This window comes from Pseudochaenichthys georgianus, chromosome 5 (assembly GCF_902827115.2).
Source record: "Pseudochaenichthys georgianus chromosome 5, fPseGeo1.2, whole genome shotgun sequence".
Classification (NCBI taxonomy): Eukaryota; Metazoa; Chordata; class Actinopteri; order Perciformes; family Channichthyidae; genus Pseudochaenichthys; species Pseudochaenichthys georgianus.
The window spans coordinates 21074032-21099844 of NC_047507.1; the positions used below are offsets into that span (position 1 = coordinate 21074032).

A 25813-nucleotide genomic window follows, 5' to 3' on the forward strand; every position below is an offset into this window, starting at 1 on the left:
CACATTAAGAATTATGTTATATGTTGTATTTTTGTTTTTCCTGCCGAACATTCTCAACATTATTAAACTGTGAAAGCAATCTCTTCTACAAATATTAACCAGGATACTGAAGGCAGAACGGATACTCCTTAAAAGCTTGTTGTGTAAAGACTACTTGAGCTAAATATTTTTCTGTAATATATTTTCTTTGTTTCAAATATCTGGGTAAAAGATTCTATATAATATGGTATATTCTACTGTTACGTTTGTTTTTGTAAATCCTGGCTTTGGTGTTCAAAAAGTCTAAATCGTCACAAAAACCTTGTTTTTACATGTGCACAAATGAGTGCAAGACATATGGCCTTTCATTATAATTTGAGTTTATCAATGCTGAGCCTCTTTATGGGATAATCCAGGAACAATGTCAGTGTTTTATTCAGTGAAAATGTAGTTATAAAAAAAGGGAAAAAAACACACACACAATGATATACAACAGATTCTAGATGTTTTAGCATTAGAAATAGATTTAATACTTAAAGGCATAACAGACAGAAACACTTTTACAACAATCTGTATTTTATTTTGTCAGCAAACAATTAGAATCAAACAATTTTCAAGAACCCTATCTAATAGGAAAACACCTAATTATTAGGCATAAAACGAAAAACGGCAAATGCACATCAATGCAACTCACAAAGCAATGTTTTTGTATGTTGCCTAACACTGTCGTAACTACTTTAGTAAAAACACATGAATTGTGATTTTATATTGACATTATTGGTCTTTAACCTGCACATTGCCCATTGAGTAACAGTTTTACATACTTTAGAAAGTGTTTATGTAAAAAGGCACTAGAACTGGCCTTTGAAACTTCAAAAGTTGGTTGATAAATGGAAGTTTCATGCCAAACTTTGAAATAAAAACCAACAGTTGATTGCTCTGTTAGTCAGAGTCATCTGTAATATCATCTTGATCCACATCTTCCGTTCTGTGGACCTTCGTACTTTCCTCAGAGTCCATCTCCTGGGCCTGTCAGAAAGCACATGAGAAACATTTGGCAAACATTTCAAGCAGGGAGTCTCCCTGTATGCCCGTCTGTATTTAAGTGAACATGTATATGCAGGGGCGGTTCTAGGGGGGGGGCAACAGGGGCCAGTACCCCCGTAACACTGACCAGGGGCCAGTACCCCCGTAACACTGACCAGGGACCCCCCCTGTGGCCCCCCTCCAAAAAATAGGTAACAATATTACGATCTATTATAGATAAATCAAATCAGAGACCCGGATGTACAGTGGAGATTAAACTGTTCATTACCTTATATAAAAGAAAATGTTTATGTTTTTTAATTAAATTGTAACTTACATTTATTAAAACAAATACCTTTACAAAAACACATACCAATTACTGTATTTTATGTTTATTTTACACAATTACTTTATACTGTCTTTGTCTTTTATTGTGCCCCTCTCATGAAATAACTGGCCCCAACCGGGCCCCCGCAGTAAAATTGGTCTAGAACCGCCACTGTGTATATGCATGTCCTTTGCATCTTCTCAAGAACCGTTTCTGATCAGCTTACCACTTGGCTGGTGTATGGCAGGGGATCTATAAGTGATGATGTAGTGCATTTTGGCCTGTAACAACAACATTGTTTTCCTGTATTGTGCAGAGTCTCAGTCTGTCCATATGTATGACCTGCCTTCACATATTTAGAGAACCGGTCAAGCAATAGACTTGCTGTTTGGCAGTGCCATACCTCAGTACTCAATACCTGCTTGCATATAGCAGCGTTAGAGAGAAACTACATAACACAGCGTCTTAGAACTGACATCATATCAAATGTTTCCTAGTCACAAGCTTGCTTAAAGCTCCAACAATTTATCTTATCAGCCTTCTTTCAACTGCCTGTTTACTGACCTGTATGAGTTCTCCTTCACAAAGTAATGACCGACTCAGCAGCAGTGGAGCCTGTTGTTTGGCTAGCTTATATAACTGACTGTATTATGACTGTGTGCTGCTTATCCCTTCAAATAAAACCTGTATTATGGTCCCCACGCCTGCTAATCCTTTCAGCCACTTTACGCTTACTTACACTTTATTTTAACTGGGTTTTTATTTACATCTATTGTTCGGGTTTATTAAAAGGTTGTATTCATTTGTTTAAGGTAAACTCTCTGATCCTATTCTATGGCTCTAATCTCCAAAATTCCCTCCAGGCTGTTTTGAAACACACCACTGTGAATACTAATTATAATATAAATAATGCAACAAAAAAATACCTTTGTAATTTACACCTGTGTTCTCTGTAGTTTTTACATCAAATGTTAAAGAATAAAACATTTTATTTCTCTTTTATTTCTCAAAATTAGGGAGACAATCCCCTTTCTGTATCAGATGTGAATGGAAAGCCTGGAAATGGCAGGTACCTCATCCTCTGACTGCTCCTTGGGCAGCGGTTGCTCTTCTTCGTCCTCATCCTCACTTCCTTGGGACCGCTGAGAAAGAATCTCTTCACCCTGCAGAATATAGTGTTGCTTTAGGCAATTTACTTTAATACATTTAAGAGAGAAAAATAATAAAAATTCAAATGTTGTACCTTCAGGTTTCGATTTTTCAGGTTGCCAATCCAAAATGCCTCCTGACAGTTGTTGAGCGTCAGCATGGCCTTCACTCTGTAAACAAACAGCTCCAGGCTCTTCTTTAAGGCTGGTACGTGATTGGTCAGGCTTGTATCCTGGTTCATCTGAGCAGCAACACATAATGACAATACTACTTAGTTAAAGAACACCAAAGGAGTTACATGCACAGGCTGTCACTTTAATACAAAAGGAATATGTTGTCCTCAAAGATTGGTAAATTTGGCATCAGTACATTCAGAGATATGTCCAGTTAAAGAGTTAGAAATGAAGAGGCTAGAGACAGTGTGTTCTGTAGCTACCTTAGAGTGTCCACACATGTGATGCAGCTGCCGGGTGCTGAGCTGAAAGGTTTTCAGCAGGCCCTGGACATCCTCCTTCAAAAGGAAAACATGAATCACACATTCATCCCACTGGCAACACTTCATTTGGCATGGGTTTTTCACAACACAGAATGTTTATTTCTGAGCTTAGCCATGCTCTAGTGCCAACCCATGTTTGAATCAAGGCTGAAACCAATGATTATTCTCATTATGGATTATCATTTCATCTATAAAATAAAATAATAATAAAACATGTGCAGATCAGTTCTTAAGCCCAAGATGATGTATTGAAATCCCTTGTTTTGTCAGTCCAAAGCTAAGAGCTATTCAGTTGAATATAGAAAATGGTAGGAATTTAAGAGGTTAAGTTAATGGTTCATCGATTATAGAAAGTTTTGTGATTATTTTTCTGACAATTAACTACTTGTTGCAGCTCTTTTTGTATGACACATAAGAAGAAAACATGCACTTATATTATAAAATAATCAACTTGTTCAGGGAGAAGCATGGAAATCCTGTGTATGTATATACATTTGTTTTGCTTTGTGTCTTAGTATTTGTATTTTAATATAATATATTAAAACTATTTGGCTTGCATTAAATCAGGATCAGGGCAAACTCACTTAAGTCAGGAATGCTGCAGTTGTGTGTTGTTTGCAGAAGTTAATGACATCAAAGTAAATTACTTAAAATCACTTTCACAGTTTTTTAAGGCAATATTTATGCACAATTTCACCTTAATAAGGCATATACTACTTGTCATGCGTACCATGTGCCTTTTGAAGCTGTTATCAAGAAGTGGCATTCCAAGCCTCAGGAAAGACTCCAGGAAAAGGCGGCCATACTACAAAAACATTATAATCAGTTAATACAAATTCATTTCATTTCATTTCAAACCTTTATTTACCCAGGTGTATCCCATTGAGATCATTGATCTCTTTTTCAAGGGAGACCTGCTCAAGTATGTTGCACATGAAACATAAAAACATAAACAGAACAACAAAAAGGACATCTTACAGCATCATTACATGGTTTACAATTTACAATAACTATCCACATGAGCAGGTACCAACAGCTTCCGATTGAGTAGCATCCAACCGAGCTTTAAAAACATTTAGTGGCACCAAATTGCTCAGTTTCCATTTCCATTGCAGACATTCCATTCATAGCAGTTTCACATGAATGTGATATATTTTTCAGCGCACACAGCTAACTCACCTTCAGGCACACGATGAGCACCGGCCTGGAATCAAACACCTGTAAGAAGAGTTAGGAAGACATGTGAGCAGATTAACCAAACTGAATAAACATATTGTATTGGATAAAAGCCATGATTCAATGAAAAGTATTACAACAAATATAAAGCTAATGCTGGAAATAGATGAGGTTCACAGCCATTAGATGATGCCAACAGACCTTCCCTAGGTTAACCAGGATGTGAAAATCTCTGACAGCCAGGTTCCATGTCAGCAGCTTCTCGCTCTGAGCCTTGAAGGAGAACATGGGTTACATATTGTTATCGTTAAAACACACACACACACACACACACACACACACACACAATGCATAGTCTCACTTAAGAGAATAATTAAGTATAAATGTTGACAAGACAGATGTATTAGTATTTTGTGGTTCTGATTATATTCAGTTCTAAGGTAAATAGCAACTGTATATAAAGTGCGTGTATGCTTGAGAGCTCATTGTGCAGTGCGACCCCCAGTGGCTGACCTCAGAGCTGTCACTGACTTTGCAGGCAGGAATCTTCCTGATGGCCTTTTCCAGCTCGGTCATCATCACCTTGTAATACACCAAGAAAGTCTGCCTGAAGTAGAAGAAAAAACAATGAAAAATGAACAGGATAAATTACAATCTAACTGCAATCCAAGCTACTTTACAATAATCACTAACAAGTCAACTAATCAAATATCGAATACAATGAACTGATGGTGATGAGGGTCTACCTGTTGAGAGTGGGCCATGAGGCAGAGCTCTCGTCTTTCGCAGCTTTGATGAGCTCAGGGATTCCCTCTCCAGCTATTTCCTCCACTGCCTTCAGAACATCGTCAACATGCGCCATGTACATTCTACAGAGAGTAGAAAAGATCAAAGATATCACAGTTAAGAACATTAAGATGCTTGTTCACAATTATAAAAATCGCATATTTGATGATAAAAACTGTTTACAAGAAACTGTGCACTTTATAAACGTGCTTGCACTAGGCTCTTATTTAGAGAAATGCTTTAAAAATACCAACTTTATGAGTTACCATAATTTCCCTAAAGTGCTGGTGTGGATATGATGGACAGCTGGGTGGGCACTTTATGCTTTTTTGTTTGCTTCTACAGCACTGCACTGGTTTGCATTGGACACAAACATACAATAGACTTATTTAGAAACATACATATGTTTGTACGGTTCTTTAGAGATGATGCTCCCGATAGAAATCCATTAAATCCTTGGGGAAACTATGTTTACTTTATTGACTTTGTGCAGATGAGTAATAAAGCTAGTCCGACCCATACTGGAACTCTAAGACTGTAACCAATGTGGATATCTGAGACCTATAAAAAAATGCTGATCTTAGTTAAGAAACATGTCACAGTGGAACATACCACGAATCGCGTCTCTTTGGTGGTCAAACTATGTAATGGCAACAGGATTTCTAAATAATTACCAATATATCTGAGACATTTCTGTACTTTTTTTTAACTTATTGTCTATCATACACAGCAATATATGTCTGATAAACTGATTTCCATTGCCAATGTGTCAGCAAGGCATTCAGGAATCATGTCTGCTTTTCATCCATTTTGCAATCAAGTTTTTCTTGGACCAAGATGGCCATTTCTGACAAGCACACCCACTTTAGGACTGTATGTAATGCTTCATTGAATTTGATCCCTCGCTCCTTCTCTCCGCTGGCCGTCACCCAGTTTTGGCCCAGGAAACGTTTGGCAAGGGAGGCTGGGTAGAAAAATCCAACATTATCATCACAGCCCATTGGATAGCTGATCAATTGGATTTAGTGAGGCAACATGTCACGACTGACCGGTCTGCTCTCTGTAGGCAGCAGGGTCCCCCCCCCTCTCTGACACAGTGGACAGAAGCTGGGAGAGGATCAGGGCTGTGCTGAGATTTGGCATTGTGCTGTCGAAGTTCATCAGGTACTTAAAGCTGTGTCTAAACAGAGAGAGACAAAAAACACAATTTAAAAGCATCATACTTGAACTTATTAGATAATTCTGATATTACGTTGTTATTTGGAACCAGTGCAAATGTCCATTCTTCTTTGCTAGGCCCATGGCAATTAAAAATACCGTTATCACTTTTGTATTGAGTGTTTTTTTATTCAGTTATTTGGAGAGTTGTGCTGTTTTTTTGGCATTTTGAGCAAAAAGGATACTGCATTTACTTCACTTTTGAGGCCACCAAAGTCGTTGAATTTTATAAACAACTAGATCGGTAGATTTAAAAAAAAAAAAAAAAAGGTTTATTGACAGTAGTTACACTTCTGCCCCTAAGCTTTATCACTCACTTTACAAGCTGCTCCAGGGTGAACTCAGCACTTTCCTCTTTTAGTCGTTCGGCCAAAACCCCCAGAGCCTTCTTCAGTAAGCTCCGCTGTCCTGGCTGGCTGAATCCAGACCTGAAAAATAAAACATTAACAGACACATTAAAGCAGGGGTGCCCAATACGTCGATCGCAAAGGTAGTGTGGGTAGATCGCATGGCATTGAAAAAAAATGAAAAAAAAATAATAATATTCTTTTCATTTTAATTTTTTTTAAGTTAGCCTATCGAGGGGTGAGAAGCAGAGGGAAAAGAGTTATATATATCAAATGAAAGCTCTCGATGAGCTCTTTATACTGCCAAAAGGTTGCATATGAATTGTAAACCAATCCAGAGTTATTAATCAAAAACCAAAAGACCTAACACAGAACACACTGAACTATTTGGGGCCAAAAGGACGTAAGCAAAAGGACGTAAGCAAGCTAGGTCAATCATGAGAAGAAAGCTTTTCACTGCTGAAGAAGTGTTACTAAGCTTATTTCAAGATGCAGAAGAGCTTGATGAAGAGAATGAAATAATCCAGGATTCAAAGTCAATGCTGAGTGACAAGGAAACTTAGTTTCTACAGATCCATCTTCAACAGAGAATTCAACTCATCAGAGATCAGCACATGCATGTTCCAGTATCTGTCAACTCTTTCAGGTACTGAGCATGTGGTGCTGTACTCTGACACATGTGGTGGGCAGAAAAGGAATGCTGGTTTGAGTGCCATGTGTCTCCATGCAGTCAACACCTTGCCCATCTCCATTTCAAGCATAGGATTTCAAGTCCTTCTCACAACACACTAGAGCTGCTCAATTATGGCAAAAATCATAATCACGATTATTTTAGTCAATATTGATATCACGATTATTAAATACGATTATTCATTGACTTTGAAAACATCCATTTATTGAACTTTAAAAAAAATAATAATAATAATTTGAACAGTATCTTTTTAACAGTTGATTACCCTGAACTTTAAGTATAACTCAACTGCAAAGTATTCAGCTGAAGCCACATGTTTTTTAACTTCCCCACGGCATTTGTCATTCGGCAGTGCAGATCTGGTGAAATGATGCCGAGATGGCATCGCTTAACGCTTGTCCATAGTGTTAGCCAGTTGCTTAAACCCCTGGTTGCTAACCGTGCTAACTGGGCACATGTCTTTAGCTATGTAGAATGTGATGGCATGTGTTATATCTTTGTGTACTTGCGAGCTGCTTGAATAGGCCGTTGCACTGTAAAGCGCGTCCTTAATTGATGACTGTGATGTGGTGGATGAAGTCGAGGGGGCACGCTCGTGAACTTTCAACAGGGGGGAGGCGGAGGGTCTTGCTGTGGGGAAACTGTGGACCTCGTTGCAAGCCAAAATCGTAATCGAGATTAAAATACGATTAATTGCACAGCCCTACAACACACGGTCCGAAACAGAACCAAAGACACAGAGGGACAAACAGTTCGTTGGCAGAAAATGAAATGGCTGCGCTACACAAAAGAGGATCCGAAAAGGATTCAGTTCAAATATGAGCTGTCCGACCAAACTGCAAGTTGGAAAGCAGGAGACCAGAGGTGCTCATGCAATTGAACCAAAGAAGATGCACACAGGCCCTCCTGGGATCACTGCTGTGAAAAAGAAAGACGTACTCACACAAATGGGAGTATCCCTCACTCCTATGTGGACTTCTACCAGTCTTTGCAAGTCATTCAGGCAGAGTAGGCTATATGTCCTTTCAAATCAATCTGAAACGTACATGATCTGCATGAAATATGCTGTTGTCGAATATAATTATATTGCTATATTTGACATTCCCAATGTTCTAAAGTAGTTTTTGATTTGCAAAACAGTTATTAGGCCAGGTTTAATGTAATGTATTGTTATTCAGTGAACTAATGTGATATTGATATTTGATATGATCACAATGGCTAAATAATTAACTATTTGGCAAAATGGTTATTAATGTTTTGTTTTTTTAAATAATTACATTCAATGAACTAATATGATATAAGGATATATTCATATAATATTGTTATTATAAAAATTGATTACTGTTACTTTTGAACTCATAAAATGTAAAGCCTTTTTCCTATTTTTATCATATACGCCCTTTTTCTTAGTTTACGAGATAAAATCTTAGTTCCAAAAAGGCGCATGTGACTTTCTTCCGAATAAAAAAAAGATAGAAGAATATTTTTTTTGTTCTCACCCATCCTTACTCACCTCCTCATCTGAAGCTATTGTCTGAGATCGCATGATGTAGTATTGTTAGATGTGCCAAGAGCAAGGACTGTCTTAGGTAAGACAGCTTTTATGTGCGCAGCGCCACTTGCTTGGAACATTCTACAGCTAAAATTGAAACTGAGCAATTGTATTCCTCTGAATGTTTTTAAAGCAAGTCTAAGTGAAATGCTCTTTGAAACTATGGGTATTTGTAAATGTTGATAAGTATGTAAATGAAGCTTTTAAATATGCTGTATGATATCCTCTATGTTGTTTTATGTTTCATGTGGAACCTAATTGCTGCAGGTCTCCCTTGAATCGCGACACAGATTGGGCAGGGGCGGCCCTCTAGTCTAGGTAGATCTTTTGGGCTTGGTCATTTTAAAAATAGCTCCCAAGCTGAAAAGGTGTGGGCACCCTTGCATTAAAGAGGCAAAACTAAACAGAAGCCAGACTTTGTGACAATTTGATCAAGTAAAAAGATAAAAGTGAGTGGTGCTGGTGGTCCTCCTCACCAGCTGAAGGTGGTGTTCAGGATCTGAAGGAGCAGCTGGTAACCAGCAGACATCAGGTGGTACTCCTGAACATCCGTGGCAGGTCCGTCCACCACACCGTTGTTCTCAGACAGCAGTGTCTGGGAAGAAATGCACCAATTTTATACAAACCTGAAAACATTTGATAGAAAACTGGAAGGTCTTCATTCATACATACAGATTGTGTTTGTACCTGGAAATGGTTGTGGCAGTTCTCCAGGTGGGAGCAGAGGGTGGGCAGCAGCTGGACGCAGTAGGAAGCGATGTCCTTGGAGCTCCTCTGTTGTAGATGGGAGAAGCCCACGCTCTTATCCGTCTTTGCCTGCAAAAGAAAAATTGCAATTAAGTTTCAGCTCTTATAAGCCTGGTTGTTACAGTTCAACACAGCTATTACTAAATGTCATTGACGTGCAAAGCTTCTTCAACTAGGGAGAGAACTCAGAAAATGTCTTCATTATAGTTGCCTTTAAAGAAACATCTCAGAATACAATAATTCATTTTGCAAACTGTTGTTCCCAAGACACTGTTGAACATTTATACGCCCAGCCCATCCTCACATTTTCATTCTCTGATTTACATTCATCACTGTATATGTTAGCCTCTCTTTGTACCTTGAAGAACGGGGTCCTCTTGGCAGGGGCAGCTGTCAGACTGAACTCCAGTTTGCGCAGCATATCCTCCAATAGGAACACCAGCTCAGCGGGACCCAGCAGAACCTCCTGCTGCACCTTAGGGATGTAAGAATAGCAGAGGAGATGTGTGTTTTCATCTATGTGGTGCACACGTTTCAGCAATAGCAAAGACATTGATATAACTGTCTACATTTCAATGATCATCATTACAATGATCTCTTTGAGCCATTTCAATCCGGTTTCCGATCAAAACACAGCACCGAAACAGCTCTTCTGAAAATCACAAACGACCTCCTCCTCTCCTCTGACTCCGGCAATCTTAACATCCTCATCCTCCTCGACCTCACCGCAGCATTCGACACCATCAACCACGCCATCCTGCTGTCCCTCCTCGAATCATCACTCAACATCACCGACACTGCACTCTCCTGGCTGAAATCCTACCTCACCGACAGACATCAGTTTATCAACAACTGCACCTCCGACACTGCTCCTCTGTCCCAAGGTGTCCCCCAGGGTTCGATGCTTGGCCCCCTCCTCTTCATCCTCTACATGCTCCCCCTTGGCAAAATAATTTGTCGCCACAACCTTCAATTTCACTGCTACGCCGATGACATCCAACTTTATATCTCAACAAAAACCATCACCCCCACAACACACTCCACTCTCACCAACTGTCTCAGAAATAAAAGCATGGATGCAAACAAACTATCTCCAACTGAACAGTGCCAAATCAGACATCATCATCATCGGCCCCCCATCTCGTACCAAAGCTATCCAGAATTTCAACTTCACCATTGGCAGCCACACTCTATCTCCCCCCCCTCACATCCGCAACCTCGGAGTCATCTTCGACAGTCAGCTCAAATTCAACCACCACATAAATCACATCACCAGGACCGCCTTTTTCCACCTCAAAAACATTGCCCGTCTCCGCCCATCACTCTCCTCCTCTGCTGCTGAAACCCTGATTCATGCATTCATCACTTCACGACTACTGCAATAGCATCCTCTACGGCATTCCATCCAACCTCCTCAATAAACTCCAACATATCCAGAACTCTGCTGCCCGCCTCCTCACCCACACCCGCTCCCGAGACCACATTACTCCCGTCCTCCAGAACCTCCACTGGCTCTCCGTCCGTCAAAGAATCAACTTCAAAGTCCTCCTCATTACTCACAAAGCCCTCAACCATCAGGCCCCCCCCTACCTCACAGACCTGCTGCACCACCACGCCCCTTCCCGCTGCCTCCGCTCATCAGAAGCCAACCTCCTATCCATCCCCACCCACATCAATCACCGGACCTGGGGGGACAGAGCCTTCTCCTTCGCTGGCCCCTCCCTCTGGAACTCACTCCCCCAACACATCAGAGACTGCACTGACCTCACACCTTCAAAAAACTCACCTCTTCAATCTGGCTTTTAATGTGTGATATATTTATTTGTTGTTCCTTTATTTTATTTTATCTTCACTATATCTGTAAAGCGTCTTTGAGCACCTGTAAAAGCGCTAACAAATTAAATCTATTATTATTATTATTACATTTCACATTTGTTTCTTTCTCTGTTTGGAAACACAGCTGGTGTACCCTGACTTAAACTACCCTACCCCTGTAACTACCTGGTCTGCCTCTCTTTTGTGGTAATAACACTTGGGTACAATATTCATTTTAATGTCATGTGCAATCGTACTTTTTGTTTACTTATCAAGCTAAATGTAACTAACTTTACACTGTATTCTATTAGGCACTGGTGTTAGTATTCATTACTTTACGCTATATATTTATTTTCTTGTTTACATCTATATTAGGCTGTAGTAAAAAATAATTAAGTTTCCTATTTTACGAGAATGACCTTAATATTATTGCTATTCTATTTTGCACTGGTGTAAGTATTACTTCACATATACTTTGTATGTATTGCTCTGATGTGAATTCTTATTCTTGTATTTTTAGACAATCCCACAAGAACATTTTCTCCGGGATGAATAATATGCTCTAGAAATATTGGTTTCCAGGGATTTCAAAATAATCTAAACAAAAATGTAATTGCTCCGTTTACCTTGGTGTGGAGCTCAGAGTCCAGCAGAGAGCGGGACAGCAGGCCACACTGCAGCACGCTCAGCACCTCCATGTCCAGCTCCCTGAAGAACTGCCTGTAGGACACCAGGCTGACCCCCGGCCGCACCTCCTTCTCCTTCTCCTTCTCTTTCTCCTTCTCTGGTTGCTCCTTCGACAAGAGAAGGAGAATCACCTTTTTAGATTGGCTTAAATAAATACAAAGTATTAATACAAGAGTTAAAAGATTACCTGCTGAGTTTTGTCTGCTTCAGTCTCCTCAAGCTGAGAGCTGCTCTCTGAGGAATTCTTCCTAGGAGCCTTCCTCTTCTTTGCTGTACCATCTAAAAACATATGGGAGTTAGACATTTATGCAAGAATGTATTCTTTAATTCTGACTATTTTGTTTTATTAACATGAAGTCAAATATATTCGGTTGGGCCTGGCTACCCTTCTTAGTCTTCACAGGAGGAGCAGGACTGAGTATCACCCCATCTGGGCTTTCTCCATCGAAGTTGGCAACAGGTGGAACGTAACCAGGTGTTCCTGAGGCACACATTTAAAAATAAAAGTAGATTATTTAAACAGCTTTAGGACAATTCACATCATATGAGAAAATGGATAGAATACGAGGTTCCCAGTGTTTTTTCCCTACAAGAGTTAACATAAATGCAACTTTGCTAACATTTGATTTGTTTAATAATGTAGCATTTGTACAATGTCCATTTATTTATTTATAGTTAACAATTATGATAATGGTAAAAATAAGAAAACAAAGAAGAAAAAAGTTGAGATAAAAATAAAATAATAATAGATGAATAATAAATAATAATAAAATAGGCCTGTATGACGGTGCACATACTGGCCTGTATCGATGGATGAAAGCTCACCTGCCAAAGCTCTCTCCAGCAGATTCTGAAGGTAGGTGATGTTCTGCAGACGGGTCATCACTTTCATCTTCATCTCAGTTTCTTTTTGTCCACAGAATGCATTTACGACCTACCAGAAAACACAGCTTTAGTCTCATATCTCCTGCTTTTGAAAAAGGTGTTTAACAAATCGCCTGCAGTTACCTCTCTGAACCAGTTGATGGTGTGGAACAGCAGAGAACAGAGGAACTCCCTCTCAGCTTTTGACAGGCTCTCCATTTTATCTACCACATCCATGTCCGTGAGGATCAGAGGGCAACCTGTTTTCCAGCACATATAAAACCCACAGAAATGATTTGACAGCCATTGAAACGAGAACAAACTGATCTGGTCTTTTGGGGCGAGCAGAGAAATTCTTCTGTTGTTCTTTACATCTGTGATTTTGTCTATTCTACAGTACTGCAATACTATCTGACACAAGACGTGTTTGTCAACAGCTTTACAATCAAAACTGCTCCACCAGTTAAAAATCATAACAACCTAATAAGGCTGTCCAACATCATCTTCTCGAACCCAAACCATGTTCTGAACAGCGAATATGAACTGCTACCTTCTAATCGGAGATACAGGGTCCTGCGATACAATAAAGTCAGACTGAAGCATCCTTTGTGCATCAGTCAATCCTCACAGTAAATACAGAGCAAACACACGCTAAAGGGTCTTTGAGCATGTTTTCACTCAGTGATTGTGCCGTTATGTTAAATGTTTGTTGTTTGTTTTTCATGTATTGTGACTTTATATGTATCTATGTTGATGTTACACATGGAGCTGTTGTGATGCAAGTCAATTTCAGACTTGATCTGACTAATAAAGTATTATCGTGTCGTATGTCCACCAGAAATGTGTAGCTTCCACTTCCTCACCCAGCAGGGCGTCGATCTCCTCCAGGTCTCCTTGGTGCTGTTTCTCCTCACAGAGTCTCAGGAGGCGAAAGAATGGAGACAGACATAGAGGAGACACTCGCCTGCCCCACAAAATACAGAAAGAAAACATCTTTTTGATTACATGCATGTTTGTAAGATATACAAACATATACTGAAATTGTACAACTGACTAAAATGTAATATATATATAAATATATCATGGTGGTGGGAGTGGGGTGACTGACTTGTGTGCCTTCTGTGTTTGACTCTTCTGCTCTCCTTTGTTCTGGAGCTCTTTGGCCACTAGAGGCAGCAGGTTGATGGCGATGCCTCCCTGACTCTCCTCGTCATCCAGGTTGTATATCACATGGGGCGTCAAGGGGAAAGAGCTGAGAGGCACAGAGAGGAGAGATTAATAATGACAGTTGAAGTATATTAAAACAAGTAATTGCTTATGCTGCCAGGTATCCATCACTAACCCCAGTATGTCTGGCCCTAGATCCACCACAAAGTCATCCTGGAAGTCATCCAGGACAGTCTTTCCGATCTTTTCCTGTTTTAGGAGGAAAATAAAAAGACCACAATGATAAGTCATGACTTAATAGCGTCTTATGATAGATGCATGTCGATGTGTCGGCCGAGAAAGCTGAGTCTCCTGCTGGGGGAAGCGGTGGTAGTGCCTACATGTAACCAAGATGCATTGTGGGGCATTGAGGGTCCCCGACTGGCCATATCCTCCTGCAAAGCTTATGTAGCTACAGCCTCAGATTCTGTCTTTACCCAGGAAACAAATGCTGTGTCAATTATTTTTCTCACCATCACCTATCAATTCTGTCAACGTATTATTGTGGCTCGACTGTCAAATGTACCGTTGTCCATAACATCTTCTGCAATCACATTTTTCAGATGCCATTAAGCTGTTATAAACTTAGCCAGTTTGCAAAACAAGCAAAGAGAACAAGTAAGTCCTGTTTTTTAGAAGGTATACACAGCGGACTCTGAACTGAAAACGCCTGTAGCCTGACGCTGACGGTTACAGGAAACAAAAGAGATTTTACAGCTGAGAACTCTGCACTTAGGAATTTAAATCAACATGTACCATCAACACTGATTGGACACCCTCATAAAAAGTAGCCCATTACTAAAGTGATGGGAGGAGCTATTAAAAAAAGGAAGTTTGATAAATGTTGGTTTCAGACACACCTGCACCTGCGGGTCTAGGATGGAGCTCAGGATCAGGTTGGCCAGTTCATCGTAGTACAGAGCTGCAGCCTCCGCTGAGCTCTCACTGCTGGACTTCACCAGCTCCAACAAGGCTGCCACCTGAGACAAGAGACACACACACACACATGGGGATATCATCAGACCAGACACCTGCAGGTACAATCACTCAGCTCTGTGGGCAGGTGTAACAAAAGTGGAGAGAATACTCCTCATCAGCTGACAATGATGAGCCTTTTTATGGCTTTGAAGGAGATATAACCATCATGTTGTTGCTTGACCTCTGACACAGGGAGGTCACAGCACAAGATGAGTTACTAAGAACATCATAACTGCAACACATACATTGTTCTTTCTGATTGCTCTAATGCTTCATGTGTACCTGTCTGAGTGTCTCCTGAGGCAACAACCCATTCTGGGACTCCTTCACTTTAGGTCTGGGGAATCGGAGGCAGAGAGAGGCATGGAAGGATTAAGTGAAGTAAGGAACAAGGAAACATCTGCTTATGTTGGTGAGTACCACCACCCCTTACCTGACGGCCCCCATGCTGCCTATAATCATGACAGCACCAATGATGCCGATACGCTTGTACTTGGGCACAGTGCTGGAGAGCTGTTTGCGGATCACTATGTGCATGTCGTCCTGAGGGGAGAAGTTATTACAGTTATTAGAAGCTTTAGTTTGCTTTTGTTAGTGATAGTTATACCGTCTCACAAGTACTGTATCTACATAAACATACAAACCCTTTTTTGAAAAAATATATAGAAATGGCCATGATAAAATCCTTTGATTTGGGAGTCAACTAGAATTATCTCCCTACCACAATCAGAAGAACACAATGTTAACATTAGACAGGACCTGACTGCTTAGTTGAATGGCATTTGATCTACCACTATCATGTTCTTGTTTGATTCTAAAAGACTAAACTTTATGTTGAAAACAACAGGCATTAGTTGGAAAGCAATAGCGACATAGCGCCATTTCCAGAAATGTGAAGTGAGTTACATTTTTGTTGTTCAGTGTTCATAAAAATGTATGATTTCTTAAGGGATTCAAAAAAACTAAAATTGAAATTATTTTACCTTCATTTTGGTTTAAATTTTCTAAGTTTTTTGTAACCACGCAATCCATTTTTTGTGTAGTTTTTCTTAAAAGGCAATTTTTCTTTTTAGTTTTACTTTTATATCTTTCACTGCTTACTATTGTTTTGGTGTATAGTAACTCTGTTACGATAAGAGCAGAAAATATGAAAAAGCCTGAACGGTCTTGTGGGAGTGCACCTGGATGAGAGATCCCTGCTGCTGCTGCCCGAAGGCCAGAGTGCTCAGGAGGTGGAAGAGCCTGCGGATCTGCTGAGGAGTCAGGTTGTCCATGTAGTCCAAGATTCCCTGCATCAAAGAGTGCGCTCAGTTCAAAACTAAACCAGACGTAATGGTAAGATACTAAACGTTATATTCAGGATATATCTGCTAGCTACAAGCTGTTCATACATTCATGTTGCTTATATTTCATTCATACATGTGTTTCAGTGTGATTTGGTAAGCGGCTCCAACAGCAGATATACGAGTCACTCTCTTACCTTGACAAAAACAGCGTACAGGGACATTTCTGAAGGCTTCTCTGTAACAAGGCCGCAGAGCAGCTCCAGAGCCATGTCCACCTCCCCCCCCACACCACTGCACACATGGGTCACTAAAGAGCCCACCACCTCCTAGCAAACATAATACAGGAAGAAATTAAAATGACTTATTACACATAACACAACTGACAAACAGGCTTGTATACATTCCTTAAAACTAATCCTAAACCCACCTGTTGGCAGTAAGAGTCAAAAGCAGTGAATGAGTGACGGTACATGTGTCCTCCAAAGGGCACCACACAGGGGTCAGGGGAGCGCAGCAGACCCTGAGCCAGAGCCAGGATGGAGGGGAAATACCCTCGCATCACCTACAGAATCATCATTAATTAATACAACATGTTATTTAAATACAAATGTTGACTACAGCAGTATAAGTGCACAGTGCTTCTGTGTATATTTCATCTAGACCCTCTGCAGACGGACCCACCTGAGCGTAATCTCTGAAGGTCCTCTGGAGCAGGGCCTCCTGGATCAGCCCCCCCCTCACCTTCAGCTTCACCAGCCGCTCAGCCCCCCGCCGGCTCTGGTTGGCGTTGGTGGAGTGGAGGATGAACAGCACCAGCACATCTATCACCTGACATGGCAGAGCACTTTTTAAGGGAGAGATACAGGGATACATACTCCCACAGGAGCATATAGTGTAAATGTGACACATACAAATAAAGTTGTCAACATGTCTATGGGGTCCAGACTTTGTGACTGGTTTTCAAGATATTTAGTGCACAGCATGATAACTTTTTATATTTTATAATAATTATAAAATAACAACTATTTTCAAAAAAAAATTATTTTGTGTTAGTTCATATATTAGCCTTGTGTCCGCACAGAATAGAATCCAAGGCTTTATTTTTAAACAAACCAACTCAATACCCTGATCTGAGGAGAACACACCCACCTTATGGTCCTCAGCTTCATCCACAGACTCTATTGCCTGATGAAAAACACCACAGTAAAAGTTAAGTAAGCAACTCTCAAATTGAATTGAGAAGGCTGAATGAGCATTTACTAATCAATCAAAATAAGGGGGCTAAAATACGGATTCATTTCCCACCTTGAGCCAAGCCTCAGAAATCCTTTTCTGGAATCGCACCGCTGACTTGATGCCGTCCAACACCAAGGCAACGCTGTCCTGGCTGCTGCTGCTGCCGCTGCTGCTGCTGCTGCTGCTGCTGCTGCTGCTGCGGCCTACTGCTGTGGAGGAGGACCTGCTCCGAAAACAGATGGAAGTGATGAAAGATCAAAAACCTACTACCAATTTGTTCCTGACAAAATAAACTGATCATAGTTTTGAGTGGGGATCTGTGTTGTCTTACACTGCGGATCCTTTGCTCTTCATGCGGCTCTGGGAGGCCTGCAGCACCGGAGGGAGAACACACTGCTCCAACTCCAGCTTTTTACGAAGACTACACACCACCTACGCAAGGTAAGAACACATGGCACGTTGATTTTCAGAATATATGACTTTAAAAACGACCATGTGGTGTTTTCTAAATGCTGTGGACAGGACTCTGAGCTCTGACCTCATAGGCATCAGAGGCTGAGACAGAGTGCAGGATGAACTTCACCACCACAGGAAGGTCCTCCAGCTGCACGGCTGCCAGAGTGGCCATGACGGCTCCACGGACCTGAGAGGGCAAACAGTGACGTGTAACAGCTTGGTGAAATGAACTTTAATAATTCATCCAATATAACTGTGATACAGGGTGTAGGCAAGTGCCTTCAAAAATATATATTTCTCGATACATATTGATTATAGATATTTGCAAATGTTTCTCAACTTACTTTCTGCACTAGCAAGCATTGGACAGTTTGAAAGTAAGCAGTGGCTCATAGTGCGATACAGTGATACAATAACTACCTTTTGGTGTTTCTTTGTGTGAGGCCATCCTAAAACATCAAATGTATAATTGTATGTGTAACTTGGACGAGACAGAGAACAATAATATAGAGCCTTTTACCAAAGCTGCTCTTGCTAGGATCAGTTAAACACGAGCAAGATAGCCTCAATAAGAATGCTTTTTGGGCTGTGGCTTTATCTCATATGTTTTATTTTCTCACTTTTCCTTACTGGCATGAACCCTGTTATCAGTCTGAAATAAAGTGTGAATTGAAAGTTGTTCATGTTTACTTTATACATTCTGCTGTCATCTGTTACTAAACAAAAGTATGTGTGGTTGCCATGTTATAGCCTTGTATGTTAATCTTTAAAAAAAGAATGCTGTGATCTGCAACTCTTTCCTGAGGTATTCAAAAGGGTATTCAGTATTTTCCAAGGTATTGTATCAAAGTCAAAAGTCTAAAATGGTGACAGTACTATTCTGTGTCTGTGTATGGGTGTGTGTTTGTAGTACCTCAGTAAGTAATGAGGCACTAAGGTTCAGACTGGAGAGGGCGTCCAGGATGGGAACAGTCAGCTGAGTGTTCTCCTGGAGTAAAGAGCTACACAGAAGAGATGAAAGTAGCAGTTAGTAATATCACTCTGAACAACAACCACAGGATCTGCAATCCAGACTGACAGAACCCACTTGAGCTGTCTGGCTATATCGTTGTGCTGGGTGTCATCCAGTATCTCTGGCAGACTAGTGATGATGTCACGCTGGACCTCCACAGGTGCGACTGACACCAGCTCCATGAGCTTCACCGCCAACTCCTGCACATGACAGGGAGGCAGAAATAAACACATCAGCGTCTAGAAATGAGTGATGACTGAAGAAGAGATACATGATTACAGGTCTAATGGAACAGAGGAGCAGAAACTGTTATGACTACAGCACATGCAACCTATCGTCACAGAAATGACTACCTTGCTGTCCACAACTCGGTCGAGCCATTTAAGCTGGTTAATTATTATGTGAGGAATACTGAGCCCTCCATCTCCAGCTCTGAGAAAGACAGAACAAGGAGACATTTAGAAAAACAGGCGAAGTGTATAACATGGTGAAATAATGTTAAGTAAACTCGTTAAAATACTAACCCATCAAGCATGAATTCAGGGATTTTCTCGATCAATGTGTTGATGATAGGGGTCTACATGAAAAAGAAAATCAGATTAAGGATTTGTGGAAGAAATACTGTACATTTTTCTCAACACATTTTGCATTTGTGTGCCGAAAAATAACTGTTTGATTTCATCCTGCGGTTTGACTTCTTTTGTGAAAGAGCGATGCAGTTGTCTTTGACAGAATATATGCAGGAAATCTGACCTGCAGGATTTCAATCCCCAGCAGCATGCGGAGCAGACTTTCCTGAAATGAGCTGGCACAACTGCAACACAGAAGAAAACATGTCTTCACATCATACAGTCAGACTACTGACACAGGTTTGCTTTAGGCTGTAAGGTTAGCTTATTGATAAGTTAGAAAATAATAGACAACTGATAATTGATCCTCTCTGAAGAACCAGCACCTTACCGTGGTAGAGAGGTTTGTGTGCCCTGATGAACCTGGGGGCTGTGTTGTCTGGAACCTTGTGTTCCTGGTAGGGTCTCCCATGGCAAATTGGTCTCAGGCAAGGGGCCAGACTAAGATTGGTTCAAAAGACCTCATGAAAGGAAAAACAAGAAGTGAGGATACCCGGCCCGGAGGAAGCCCGGGGTCCCCTTCTGGAGCCAGGCCCAGAAGGAGGACTCGTCGGCGAGCGTCTGGTGGCCGGGCTTGCCACGGAGCCTGGCCGGGCCCAGCCCGAAAAGGCAACGTGGGCAACACCTCCGCTTCTCTGTCCCGCGGGCCCACCACCTACGGGAAACATCGATGGGGTCGGGTGCGCTGCCAGACGGGTGGCAGTGAAAGCGGAGGGTCTCGACGGACCAGACCCGGGCGGCAGAAGCTGGCTTTGGGGACGTGGAACGTCACCTCTCTGGGGGGGAAGGAGCCGGAGCTTGTGCGGGAGGTGGAGCGGTACCAGTTGGATCTGGTTGGGCTCACCTCTACGCACAGCGTCGGCTCTGGAACCTTACTTCTGGATAGGGGTTGGACTCTATTCTTCTCCGGAGTTGCTCAAGGTGTGAGGTGCCGGGCGGGTGTGGGGATACTCACAAGTCCCCGGTTAGGTGCTTCGTTGTTGGAGTTTACCCCAGTGGACGAGAGGGTCGCCTCCCTACGCCTGCGGGTTATGGGGGGGAAAACTCTGACTGTTGTGTGTGCTTATGCACCCAACAGCAGTTCAGAGTATTCGGCCTTCTTGGAGACCCTGGAAAGAGTCCTGTATGGGGCTCCTGAAGGGGACTCCTTAGTCTTGCTGGGAGACTTCAACGCACATGTGGGCAATGATGGAGACACTTGGAGGGGCGTGATTGGGAGGAACGGCCCCCCTGATCTGAACCGGAGTGGTGGTTTGTTACTGGACTTCTGTGCTAGTCATGGATTGGCCATAACAAACACCATGTTCGAACATAAGGATGCTCATAAGTGTACGTGGTACCAGAGCACCCTAGGCAGAAGGTCCATGATCGATTTCGTTATCGTATCATCGGACCTGAGGCCGTATGTTTTGGACACTCGGGTAAAGAGAGGGGCGGAGTTGTCAACTGATCACCATCTGGTGGTGAGTTGGGTCGAGTGGCGGGGGAAGCCTCTGGATAGACCTGGTAAGCCCAAACGTGTAGTTCGGGTGAACTGGGAACGTCTGGAGGAGGCCCAAGTTCAGGAGGCCTTCAACTCACACCTCCGGCGGAGCTTTTCGGGCATTCCTGTGGAGGTTGGGGACATTGAACCAGAGTGGTCGGTGTTCAAAGCCTCTATTGCCGAAGCCGCGGTGGGGAGCTGTGGTCTCAAGGTCTTAGGTGCCTCAAGGGGCGGTAACCCTCGAACCTCCTGGTGGACACCGGTGGTCAGGGAAGCCGTCCGACTGAAGAAGGAGGCCTTCAGGGATTTGTTATCCCGGGGGACTCCCGAAGCAGTTGCAAGGTACCGACAGGCCCGAAGGGCAGCAGCCTCATCCGTGGCCGAGGCAAAGCAGCGGGTGTGGGAGAAGTTCGGAGAAGACATGGAGAAGGACTTTCGGGCGGCACCAAAGTTGTTCTGGAAAACTGTCCGACACCTCAGGAGGGGGAAGCAGGGAACCATCCAAGCTGTGTACAGTAAGGATGGGACGTTGTTGACCTCAACTGATGGAGTGTTGGGACGTTGGAAGGAACACTTTGAGGAACTCCTGAACCCGACAACTCCGCCCTCTATGTTAGAGGCAGAGCTGGAGTATGACGGGGGATCAACGCCAATCTCCCGGGGGGAGGTCACTGAGGTCGTCAAACAACTCCACAGTGGCAAAGCCCCGGGGGTGGATGAGATCCGCCCGGAAATGCTGAAGGCTCTGGGTGTTGAGGGACTGTCATGGTTGACACGTCTCATCAACGTTGCGTGGAAGTCGGAAACGGTACCGAAGGAGTGGCAGACCGGGGTGGTGGTCCCCCTTTTCAAAAAGGGGGATCAGAGGGTGTGTGCCAATTACAGAGGCATCACACTACTCAGCCTCCCCGGGAAAGTTTACTCCAAGGTACTCGAAAGGAGGGTCAGGCCGATTGTCGAACCTCAGATTGAGGAGGAACAATGCGGATTCCGTCCTGGTCGTGGAACGACGGATCAGCTTTTTACTCTCGCAAGGATCCTGGAGGGGGCCTGGGAGTACGCTTATCCGGTCTACATGTGTTTTGTAGACTTGGAGAAGGCGTATGACCGGGTTCCCAGGGAGTTACTGTGGGAGGTGCTGCGGGAGTATGGGGTGAGGGGGTCTCTACTCAGGGCCATCCAATCTCTGTACTCCCAAAGCGAGAGCTGTGTCCGGGTCCTCGGCAGTAAGTCGGACCCATTTCCGGTGAGGGTTGGCCTCCACCAGGGCTGCGCTTTGTCACCAATCCTGTTTGTAATATACATGGATCGGATTTCGAGGCGTAGTCGTGGGGGGGGGGGTCTGCAGTTCGGTGGACTAAGGATTGCACCACTGCTTTTTGCAGATGATGTGGTTCTGATGGCTTCATCGGTCTGCGACCTTCAGCACTCACTGGATCGGTTCGCAACCGAGTGTGAAGCGGCTGGGATGAGGATCAGCACCTCCAAATCTGAGGCCATGGTTCTCAGCAGGAAACCGATGGACTGTCCACTCCAAGTAGGGAATGAGTCCTTACCCCAAGTGAAGGAGTTCAAGTATCTCGGGGTCTTGTTCTCGAGTGAGGGATCAATGGAGCGTGAGATGGGCCGGAGAATCGGAGCAGCGGGAGCGGTATTGCAGTCGCTTTACCGCACCGTTGTGACGAAAAGGGAGCTGAGCCGGAAGGCAAAGCTCTCTGTCTACCGGGCCATTTTCGTTCCTACCCTCACCTATGGTCATGAAGGATGGGTCATGACCGAAAGAACGAGATCGCGGATACAAGCGGCCGAGATGGGTTTCCTCCGCCGGGTGGCTGGTGTCTCCCTTAGAGATAAGGTGAGAAGTTCGGTCATCAGGGAGGGACTCGGAGTTGAGCCGCTCCTCCTTCGCGTCGAAAGAAGCCAGTTGAGGTGGTTCGGGCACCTAGTTAGGATGCCACCTGGACGCCTCCCTAGGGAGGTGTTCCAGGCACGTCCAGCTGGGAAGAGACCAAGGGGTAGACCTAGGACCAGGTGGAGGGATTATATCTCTTCGCTGGCCTGGGAGCGCCTTGGGATCCCCCAGTCAGAGCTGGTTGATGTCGCCAGGGAAAAGAAAGTTTGGGGCTCTCTGCTGGAACTGCTACCCCCGCGACCCGACCACGGATAAGCGGGAGAAGATGGATGGATGGATGGATAATTGATCAAGGAATAAAAAGAACACCTGCGACCTGCCAAACACAGGGTGCATGCTGACTGTGTGTGGTACAATGTGCAAGTCATCCGCAAACATGATTTTTTTCTTGTAAGATGTAGGTGAGGGAAAAAAAACAGACCCTGTAGCTGATTTTTCATTTATGTATTTGTATGTCAATATTGCGGAACAATATGGTTTCTAGACCTCTCAAACAAAGAGATGTTGTGCTTTTCGCCTGTTCTATATCAGATTTAACTGAATATTAACTTCTACCTCGAGTTTTAAACCAGGTTGATTTATCAAGAAAATAATACAGCAGAATCATCCATAATGAAAATAATCATCATTCTCGCCCCAGTTGTATTTTTATTAATGGAAAGTTGTGCTTGACATTGCTTCTATTTTAAAAGAAGACATACTTTATTAATCCCTTACAGGGACATTTCTTTCCCCACTCTGTTGTGTTCACACACATTACGCACACAGAGGAGGATATACGTGCACAAACACTATTAGCATCAGGTGTGTTTTCTTTTTAAGTCACCTGGAGTCCCCATCAGACAATCGTGGGACACATGGAAGAAGGCAGTTCCTAAACCGCTCAGGTTCTTCAATATGAGACTCCAATCCAGCGGTGAATTCTTGAACAATCTGAGCAAAGAAATGGCAGCGAAACATAACTTGCAAAGATTAAACATACTTCATAATATGTGTACATATATGCTCACTACCAGTGTACGTGTCCTCTCCGGATGCTGAATGTTACAGGGACTGTGATACATGCAAAATGGAAATCCTCCTGTTTGCATAACTCAGATTGCATTCATATGCTGGTTGGTCTTTATATAAGTTTTCCTAACATTTTATTTAAATAATTACATTATATTGCCTTACTTAAACTATCACAATGTATTGCAACTTAACCGCTCATCACTACATGAATATATCAACAGATTCCTGCAAACACACAGCTCCAGTGTGTATACTTACTCCAGGATACCTGGGATTCTTCTGCAGTTGTTTCTTTATCCTTTTTTGGAAAACGACTTGGTCGACAGCTGGATCAGAAAAATCAGAAGTGGAAAAATGTATTTAATTTACTGGCATGGCATGTTCTTAGTTTAGTTTTTGAACTTGGTCAGAGTGTGTTTACCAATCTCATTGGACGTGCCACCTTGTTTTAAGGTGACCCCTGCCTCTCGAAGAAAGACACCAAACACACTTTCATTGGTCTCTTCTGGAGCAGGTTCCTTTGGTTGGCGACCAGTGCTGCGACTCTTCTTCGCCTCTTTGAAGATAAGAGAAACGCTCTTTAATAAAACAGTATCACAGTATTGGGCTGCCCATATAGATAATGTTTTAGAAAAGGTGTCAAGGTGCCATAAGTTAATAAGGGGCATGGTTTATTGGCTGGTGTATTCATGTCAGTGTGGTGGAAACATGCAGTGGTTCTGTCAGATCACTGTCATAAACTTGTGATGCTGTCCTCTCAATGAAATAGAATATAGAGTATACAGTCGGGATCTAGGGATTTTTATATCATAGTAGGAACGTACTTCACGGACTTCAATGCGAAATCCTGTACTGACACAAACATGTGAACAGCTGTGTATAAAGCTTACTAGTGCTCGTAGTAGCTGCCTCTACTTTATCCGCAGTCGAGCGTCTCTTTTTACGTAACATCTGAAAAGATATAAAAGACATGAGGTGTTTAATGTGCTAGACCAGGCTAGCGTCCACAGTAGCAATCAAGCTAACGTGTTGTTATACATTCACATTAAAATACTATGCTTTGGCTAGGGTATTAGCTAATCCAGTCATTTATAGACTATACAACAAACATGACATGCTTTAACTTTCTGGCTTTTTAACAAGTGCATGTTGTCAGTAACATTCATAATGATAAAAGTGAGACATACTTTTAACAGAAAGACGATCCCACAGACGACGATTTGATGTACAATCCCAAAGACTAAACAAACCTACGCGCCAATGTGTTTAAAAACGTCACCAACTGCAGTTAGGGATCATCTTCATGGAGTTTAGGGTAACAGAATATAATTTTTTTTTTTAAATGCCTAAAGACGTCTGAGAATAATATGTGTATACATTATATTTATAAAAGCCTCATAAATTAGCCTGTTGACTGAATTATCTTTGGTGATATTTTAAATTAAAAGTGATCCGTCGTTAACATTACAACCGTTACAACATGTTTCAGACGGTCTCTAACTTTCTTACATTGGGTTGCATGTATTTATTAAACCATGTGTTCTTTGTTGGGCGGGGTTGGAACTGTCGACTTGTTTAGTCACAAAGACTTGATCCGGGCAGCGCCATATAGATCCGGGATACGCCGTGTGCAGAAGCATGCAAACCCCCAGAGCTCCGTACCTGCGCAACCAGATCGAAGAGTTTGGAGTTGATTGAGCTGATTCACTGCCACTTCCTGCTCTTCGCCTAAGCATGGTT

General features: G+C 42.6%; 1 protein-coding gene across 1 annotated transcript; it reads right to left on the reverse strand.

Annotated features, from left to right (window-relative positions):
* Nucleotides 1–523: 523 nt before the first annotated feature.
* On the reverse strand, nucleotides 524–25366 carry fancd2 (FA complementation group D2). The gene is made up of 44 exons (XM_034082849.1): nucleotides 25261–25366; nucleotides 24964–25024; nucleotides 24495–24629; nucleotides 24332–24399; nucleotides 23886–23992; nucleotides 19789–19849; nucleotides 19560–19612; nucleotides 19389–19467; nucleotides 19111–19235; nucleotides 18937–19024; nucleotides 18106–18210; nucleotides 17899–17999; nucleotides 17637–17790; nucleotides 17481–17516; nucleotides 17013–17159; nucleotides 16759–16893; nucleotides 16526–16657; nucleotides 16227–16334; nucleotides 15479–15588; nucleotides 15328–15382; nucleotides 14928–15047; nucleotides 14204–14277; nucleotides 13970–14113; nucleotides 13725–13825; nucleotides 13006–13121; nucleotides 12823–12931; nucleotides 12383–12478; nucleotides 12185–12276; nucleotides 11937–12104; nucleotides 9854–9970; nucleotides 9436–9564; nucleotides 9225–9343; nucleotides 6476–6586; nucleotides 5990–6120; nucleotides 5805–5904; nucleotides 4901–5023; nucleotides 4668–4761; nucleotides 4356–4427; nucleotides 4158–4196; nucleotides 3709–3783; nucleotides 2919–2993; nucleotides 2577–2723; nucleotides 2407–2496; nucleotides 524–1008 (listed from the first exon to the last, which is right to left on the reverse strand). The coding sequence occupies exons 2-44, from the start codon at nucleotides 25022–25024 to the stop codon at nucleotides 922–924; spliced, it is 4389 nt and encodes a 1462-aa protein (XP_033938740.1). The 5' UTR covers nucleotides 25261–25366; the 3' UTR covers nucleotides 524–921.
* Nucleotides 25367–25813: the final 447 nt, after the last annotated feature.